At 45.9% G+C, this 8,603-nt stretch overlaps 1 protein-coding gene across 1 annotated transcript in view; it reads left to right on the top strand.

The window, feature by feature from the left end:
- The first annotated feature begins 549 nt into the window (after nt 1–549).
- ABLIM2 (actin binding LIM protein family member 2) overlaps nt 550–8,603 on the top strand; it is a 127,576-nt gene continuing 119,522 nt past the window's right edge. The window contains exon 1 of the mRNA XM_053941025.1: nt 550–612. Coding sequence (XP_053797000.1) covers nt 597–612 — 16 coding nt within the window. The 5' untranslated portion in view covers nt 550–596. The remainder of the gene's footprint in view (nt 613–8,603) is intronic.

The raw sequence follows: 8,603 nt of genomic DNA, 5'->3' as shown, positions 1-8,603 counted from the left end.
AGTGCGGTGCAGCGGTGCCTGGGAGTCTGGGCTGCGCCGAGGAACAGCGCAACCATTCTCATCGTCACTGCCCGGGCGCTCCGGGGACACGCCGGAGCACCTGTGCACCTCAGTGCTTTGCTCGGGCATCGTAAGAGCCCAGCACAAGAGGGACAGGAAAATGCAGAGGAAGATCTCAGCCGCAGGGCGAGGGAGGCCGGGCGGAGCGGTGGCGGCCGGCAGGTGGGAGCGGGCTGCGGCTCCAGCCGAGACCTGGGGAGAAGTTTCTGCGGGCCGGGGGGGCTGCAGCAGCTCTGCTCGCAGAAGCGGCGGGGCCGGAGCCGCCCCCGGCCGCAGCAAGGCACGGAGGGGGATGTAGTCCGCGGGCGGCGGCGCGGGGCTGCCTACACTTCCCAAGGTGCCGCCGTGCCGTGCCGTGCCGAGCCGAGCCGAGCCGTGCTGTGCCGTGCCGGGACTGCGGGTGCCGGCACCTGGCGGCGGGGGCGGAGCGCGGCGCGGCCCCGCTGCGCGGCGGGCGGGGACGGAGCCGGAGCCGCCCGCGGGGGCGCGGTGACGGGCGGCGGCGGCAGCGGCGGCAGTGGCCCCTCCTGCGCGCCATGAGCACCGGCACAGGTAGGCGGGCGCGGGGGACGGCCGGGACCCCCGATGTTTCGGGGCATCTTTGCCGCTGCCCAGCTCGGGTCCGTCTCGTTGCCAGGCGGGCTGCGGGCAGCGGCGGCCGGATAAAAATTGCTCACCTAAAACCACCCGACAATACGAGAATCTGTGTGTGCGCCGGTCGCGGGGGGAGCTGCCGCAGCCTCGGGCGCTGCCGGAGCCGCGGGCGCTGTCGGGCGGGAGGGGCTGCGGATCCACCGCGGTGCGGGCGGCGGGACCCTGCGCGGGGGCTCCGGCGGAGCCGCCCCCGCCCCGGGCGTCCCCCGGCCGGAGCCCGCAGGACGGGCTGGGCTGGACCGGCCGCGGCCGGGCTGCCCTTGTCCATCCCCCGCTGGTACCCAGCGGCTCGGGCGTCTCGCCGCGGCCCCGCAGCCGAGGTGCGGTGAGGGCGGCATCAGCTGGTGCCCCGGCCCGCCCGGCATCCCGGGTGCGAGCACACAGCTTTTCAGACGGGGATATTTGGGTTAAAAGCCGGCCTTTTCTGCTGGCCGAGGTATTGTGGTGATAGGGAAGGTGGATATTAGGGATGTGCCACGGAGCCCAAGCCAGGATTGCTGCCCGGAGGAATCCAGTTGCCCACGGCAATACAAAAGTAATTTATCCTGTGATACATGCAGGGTTTGAGAACTGACTTGGAACTGTATTTTTTAGCGATTCAGCATTCATCTGCGTTGTATGTCGGCGGAGGGTGGTTACTTCAGAGCACAGCTGATTGCAAAATATTACAGTCCTTAGGGCAAATGCAGCGTTGTGCACAGAGGAGAGGGGAGACTGTGGGAGGTGGTTGTGTATTTCGTTTGTGAGGGTAACTGTAGTGCTAAATATACGCTCTGCCACAACAACAGGGAGAGGCTGAATAGCTACAATTATGTGGTGACTCTCTATGTCAACATGCTTAATCATACCACATCCTCGCACCGAGCCAAACGGGAGCCTGGTGTGAACAGACGAGAAGCAGCTCCGGCTAAGGACAGTGAGTGACCTGGGGTCAGGCACCTGCTGCAGATTTCAGCTGAAAGCCTGGTCTGGCATTTCCTCATGTTTGTTAATGGTGTAAGTGCTTTCATGTGTGCTGGTTGTCCACATTCTCACATGGCCTGTGGGTGAAACACGTACTGCCAGCATGCCGGTCCTCTCTGTGGAAGTGCCCAGGCCAAGGCAGGTGTGCAGGTGAGAGCAAGGCATGTGTTGCAGGGTGTTTGAACTACGATAGAAATCCCAAGTCTGTTTCCGGTCTTTAAAGAACATCGAGATAGTTAACAGGGATGGTAAATTTCCTTTGGCACTGGTGAAATGCTGGTACAGAATCCTTTCTTTGGTCGCCTGGCTGTAATTTTGAACTGAAGAACATGAAATACTGAGAAATGTTTAAATTCTATTGTGGTAGAACTGAGCCTGGTAGAGGAAATATTAGAGTCCAATTTTTTCTCTCTATAATATTTTATATGTCAATTAAATGGATTCCGAAGTTATAAACCCAATAGAAAAGTTAGTGCAGAGGAGACTTGACACAATTCTATCTGAGTAATTGCTCCAAACATGGTGTAAATTAAATAGCAAAAAAGAACAGTGCCAAGATAAAAATAACATCCTGGGAAAAAAAGAGACTGGAAAAAAAAACCCGAGAGTTCTTAGGTCTCCTTTGAAAGAATAACTGGCAGTTTTAGGAGTTTTGGTTTTAAGTATAGGGTTAGCTTTGATCTTTCCAAATTTTGAGTCTGTGTGTCTGTGTGGGCTATGTAAACAACCTGCAATCAATTCTCATGATAAATTAAATGTGAGAAGCCCATATCTACTCAGTGAAATCAATGGAAATTTTCCACTAACGTTGACAAGTCAAGTATTGTACAACAAATTCAGTGCCGCAATTTGTTTAAAATTGCTGTTCCCAAAAGATTACCACCAAAATTACTATGGAAAGGTTTTAATTCAAAGTTTGCTGCTTACTCTAACAGAAATATATTTGTGGTTCTGCAAAGAAAAGAAGGGTGCAGTAGTGTGTTAAAATCAGCCCCACACAAGATCCAATGAATTGCTGCATGGTTTGGTAATTTAGGAGAAATCCCCAATATTTCTTTTACTCTTGAGATGGAGCAAATCACTGTGGATTTGCCTTATTACTCCAGAAACATTTGCTCAGTCTGTGTCCTCTCTTGCACCAAGGCAGCACATCATTCACTGTCTGTGTCAAGGGGGTTTCAGGCAGTGCTGTGGCACTGCTTTGTCACTTTAACCATAACATTTGACATTGGGTATAGAAATGCTTATATTTGATAAGTGTGATGTAGTTTGTAATGTATTGATATAGGTAATACAGTTTAAAATAGTTCAATAGTACATGCATTGAGCCATTGTCCTGATGAATGGACTGCAGACTCAGGCTATAATTTTAAATCTAGAAAGCATATGGTCATCTGGTATAGTAAGACACAGTTCAGATGCATTATTACATATATTGTAATTAGATTTTTCCACACATGATTTTCCTCGGCTGCCTTCTATATACTTACCATTGGTCTTGGCTGAAACTATTTCTAAGAAAGAGCCTATTCACTGCTTTTTATACCTGGGAGATTTGCATGAAATGGTTGTACTTTTAGGATACTAAAAGTACTTTTAAGAGTTTATAATATGATTTTTCAGCCTAATAAGTTCTTTGCCATCTTGAAATAATAGCAAGAAGAACAGAATAGGTTAAATATTTGAGATTGTGAAAATGAGGTTCTCAATTCCCAGAAATAGGGTAACATGATGTCTATTATTTAAGTGCAAAAAGGGAATCACGGAGCTAATTACACACTAGGTGAGTTAGATTAAATTAGATTAAATTAAATGTCATGACACAAATTCGCCCAGCTATTTAGTCTTTAAACTATTATATTAAAGGGGCAATTTGATTGCATGGATCAGAGAACAGCTAATGGAGTGTCACAGCCCAAATGGAGCAGGAATGTAGTGGCTCTGGTTACAAAAGAGGTTACTCAGGTTGGTCACACAGGGTCCAGCTCAGCTTGGAGATGATTAATTCCTTTTCAAAGTTCACATGCAACTATGCTGATAAGAATCCTCCCTAGAGACAAAAGTTATGATTGTTTCAGACTGTGCTATATTTTATACTTAGATACAGCAGTTTTCTTTCAGCCCTTTCTTCTGAGCACTGGTGAAGGAGCTAGACAGGAGCACCAGGAAGTCAACTTGCTTTGGAGTTTGCCTGCTAATGAACGTGTTCACCTTATAAGATGCAATCCTACATGTTTCATAATTAAACAAAAGCAGAACTACTTCATTTCATTGCCATTTTAGCCAAGCTTCCCTGAAAAAAAAAGCCCAAACAACCTATATTTCCTGACGGTATTTTCTTCTTCTGAGGTTGAATTGCAAAGATGCTGTTTGATTTCATAGACTGTAAAAAACAGGAAGCTGTATCTTGGGATTTGTTAAGGTTTTGGGGGATTCTGTACAGCTCTTAAGAAAATGGTTTCAGCTCAGTACATGTATCTTTTACATGGCAGCATGTTCTTGGATGGTGGAAACACACAGCACAGTTAGGAGAGGGTGAAGTAGGTCAGAAGAGATTCTCAGGTGATGTCACATCAGCTGGTAACTCCTGACTGCAGGACATCCTGTTTCCTGGTGGCCTTCACATGCTGCAGCCCATCTCTGGAAAGGTGGCTAGTTCTGCTTAACAAAATCCAGATATTTGGCTTTCTGAGTGAGGTCGTTTTCTTGCTCACTTGCCTATTTTCAGTGCAGCACCTGACAAGTGCTGAGCACCCTTCTGGGCTGGTATGGGCTGGTACCTGTTCACATCTGACTGCCCCTGCAGTATGATGTACAAGTAGTATGCTTTCAGTTTTGTTCTTCAGGACATTATTGCTTATGTACTTAATCACCAAGAATTATCTTTGACATAAAAACATAGAGGTCTAAGAAATGTAGAGAAAACTGAGAAATACAAGCATGGCTACTTTTATCTCTCTTCTGTGTGATGGGATGGCCAACATTCAAGGAGAAGTGAAGAAATCCTGATTTTAGTTTTGCTCGATTTGACAAACAATTCCCCTCTACACCACACAAATTAAGGCTTTAGCAGTGGAAACTCCTCTCTCCTGATTGCTGTTAATTGCAAGCTCACTGCTGCATTTTCCAGTCCTGTGGGGGTTTGCTGGTGCCATTAACTCACCTTTGGACTTTGGGTTCTCCAACCAAGCACCCAGCACTCTCAATAATGAATTAAACATATTTGTGTTAAATGGGTTTGTGCTGCATGGGGCTGTTAGAAACAGAGCTCTGTAAGTGCCAGGATGAAAGGGGGCCCAGGCAGCAGAACTGAGTCTCTGCACAAGCCCAGCATCAGATGGAGGGCAGTGCATGGGCCTTGGAGATTATTGGACAATTTGCTGGCTTGCTCTCTGCATTCTTAAATATAACCTTAAGGCAAACATTTCTGAAATTGTATTATTCCCTGTGTCAAGATCCATTAGCAGCGTGTCAAGGTCCATAACTGTTACTGTCTGAAACATTGGAATGTTTTTTTTTCACAGCTTATTAGTTGATGTTCGTGCTCTGAAATCTAGATGGAGTATTGTTTTGCATGAAGCGTGGTTACTTATTTTTCCATTTCAGATAAGGAATGTGAGATGAATAAAAACTTTGTTCAGTGAATATTTCAATAGCTTTAGGAGCCATTTTTTCCCCTTTCTCTTTAAAATCAAATCCTTCTACTGGCATTAGTCAAATTGATCATTAACTATGTTTTGAAGAATCTCCTGATCTTATAGGACAAGTTTCTTGATCTGTAGATGAAAGAAGACAAAGTCTAAATGCAGTTTGCTGTGAAAAATGCACATTCCTGAATTGCAGGAGATCACTAGTGATGGTTTGAAAATACTTCAATTGCTCTTAATTGCAGGTTGGTTTTTTCCTACTTAGAAACTGTTATTTTTAGGTGTAAGTAATGCTATCATTGTAAAACAGTAACAGATTGCAGTTGCTCCTCATGGTGAATATGAAGAACAAGTGTGTAATCTTGGTTGTTACTGCATAGTAGCTGCTCACAAATACAGCATCCAGTTCCTTGGGAAGTTTTCAAGTACCTCTTCTGTCAGTTCATTTCTAGCATGAGGCACTGTGATACTTCAGAGGAGGATGAAATGTGGTTCTTCCTCTTCCCTTTTGCCAAATTCATTTGTGCTTCAGTGGTAAAAAAATCCCTCACCTGTACTGGTTTATGGAGTGAAATGTCTGGGTATGGTGTACAAAAGGGGAGCACTAAGCATTCAGTAGTTGTGTTCCTTCGAGTCTATTTCAGGCAGTGGCAAAGTAAGATTGAATTTCTGTCATACTGTTTGTATGGTAAAATTCATGGTGAAGTAAGAGTTAAAGTTTGATGCATATCATATGAAGAACAAGCCACAGAACCTGTTCTGCTTAAGTGTCAGGCAAGAGTTTTTGTCACTTTAAAAAATAGGTCAGATACTTCCTTCTCCTCCTAAGTATATGACTTAGAGATTATATGACATAGAGTATATGACTTAGGGTAAAGGGAAATTCAGAAGTGATTCATAAGGCAGTTTACTAGTTGATGTCTAAATATATACCGAGATCTTCTCGGCTGATCAACTTATTTTTTGACTTATTTTTATTGACTTATTATTTGACTTATTTTTACTTCTGTCAAGAGAGTTTATTGAGGTATGTTTATAAATTCTAGATTGCTGTAAATTTTGCAGTTTAAAATAATGTGAAAGCCCTAGAAGTCATGAGAAATACTTTTACAGTTTCCTATTTGTTTTTGTCTCAGTTACCTTCATTTGCTTTGCTCTGTTTATAAGTTCTTCCCCTCTCTTTTCCTGTTGGTGTTCTCTGTATTGCAAACTCAGCTGGAACCTGCAAGTCAAACAGGCTTTTTCTTTACCTTGTAAGAGCCCGCTGGGGATATTTGACGGACTTCACCTGGGAAGTTTGGCTTTATGGAGTCTTGTAGGGTCTGTGATGTTTCCTTTGGCTTTGCAATACCAGCAGCCTGAAGGCAATCACTTGGTTACAGTTTTAGATGCAACACAGATACAGAGGATCTAATCTTTAAGGTCACGTACACAATTGTGTACTGATACCAAAGGAAAGCATAGAAATGGCTGTGTTGCCACTGTTACCCTTGATGAGAGGAAGATGGGAATGGAGAAGGGTTTGCAGCCGAAGGCCTTAGCTGGGACACAAGGCAGTCAGGAACAGCTGGGGCTGCGTATGTCTGTGCCGTGGGTGTCTGGCACGGGCGCCGGCACCTCACCCCTGTGACTTGCACATATGCTCTCTGTTCTGCTGTCTGTTAACCTGGCTGCAAGTCAGGCTTGCCAATCTGGGGCTTTGCCTGTGCTCCGAGCCTCGGTTTGCTCGGCAGCTCCAGCCCTGCTCAGACTAAACTCAACCCTGTGCTCTGCCTCTGGCTTCAGGCAGTGACAGAAACGTTGCTGGGTGCAGGTGATGGGTAAACACTGGTGATAAGGGAGGAGAGTGGTTTTGCACTGACCTTTCCATGACTAATAGTGTAACTGAGCTATGATGTTCCCACCCACCTGGTCAACAGAGTGGACCTTCCAGGATTGGTGCTGTGAGCATGATGGGGAAGCTGCTGTGTGCTTCTCTTGAGAGTGTGGCAGGCAGGGAGAGGTGGTGGAGAGCTCTGCTCTTGATCCACCTGCAGAAGAGAAGACAAGACAGAGGGGAATTGAATTGTGTTTTTCAACACACCCCCCACCCCCGATGGGAGGGTGAAGTGGAGATGAAGCCAAGCTCCTCTCACAAAGGCATAGAAAAAGGGCAAGAAGCAACAGCCAGAAGGGGTAGCAGGAGGAGTTCCTGCTGGTTGTAAGGAAAAGTGAAATCCCAGGGATAGTGCTTGAACCCAGGAGGGAACCAAGGGCAGCAGAGGGGCATTGAAATCTCCAGCCTCTGAGATTTTCAAAATTTAATAGGCCAGGTTGCCCCAGCACTTACCAAACTGAAGATTGACCTGCAATCAGCTGGATCTCTGGGCATCTGGTCCAAAGTTTTCTGTGGGTATTTGAAACTGTCCTTAACCATGACTGCAGAGCATCTGTTGTGTTGCTACAGAGATCCACAGGCAGATTAATCTTGAATGTTTTGTGTGGCCATTTACCAACCAATCTTCCTGGACATGTTTTGATGGCTCATTCCTGCCTTGGAAAATTGGAGAAAAATTAGTGGCAGCTGCATGTATGAACATTGGTAAGCTGTCCTGAACCAGACCCCGTGGAGAAATGTGTCACAAATCTGTTGAACAATTGCCTAAAGATGCAGACCTGTCCTGGGGGTTATGTATGTGCAGCTGCAGAGCCCCTTGACTGGGACGTGGAGTTCGGTGTGAAAATCTGTCTTCTCCACTGCTGAGAGTTTGAGAAGTTTTAAGTATCATCACCCATCACTGTGAACTGCAGTGTTTTATCTCTCTGAAACCAGGGCATTTATTTATGTGCCTTTGTACAGAATTAGGTGCAATGATTTCAGCATCTTTGTTCTAACAGCCACAGGTTTTCATGGTACCAAACTAAGGTAACAAGCATCTCAACAGATTGCCTTAATGTGTTGTCAGTGAGAGCACAACCAAAGCTTTGCTAGCAGCTTTTCTAGCATCTTCTGTCTGTATGAGCCATGAGACCTTTAGTAATGATAAAACACAATTGTGTTTTATCATGTGAAACAAGATTGTGTTTCAATTTGCTGACATTTATTGTCATTATTTCAGATCATTAGACTGTACCAGCTTGGATTGAGTGCTTGTAGCCCAGTAGCTTGTTTCCAGTTGTGCCCATTGGCTTGACCTGGGAACTAACGGTGACAGGGGCTGTGTCCATCTTGGTCTTGTATATTTTTCAAGATGGTACTAAGGGATCATCACCTCAGATGATGAATTTTAGCTTCTTTTT

Source organism: Vidua chalybeata, chromosome 4 (genome assembly GCF_026979565.1).
Source record: "Vidua chalybeata isolate OUT-0048 chromosome 4, bVidCha1 merged haplotype, whole genome shotgun sequence".
NCBI classification, from domain to species: domain Eukaryota; kingdom Metazoa; phylum Chordata; class Aves; order Passeriformes; family Viduidae; genus Vidua; species Vidua chalybeata.
The sequence above is the reverse complement of the archived record's forward strand: the minus strand, read 5'-3'. Positions and strand labels throughout refer to the sequence as shown.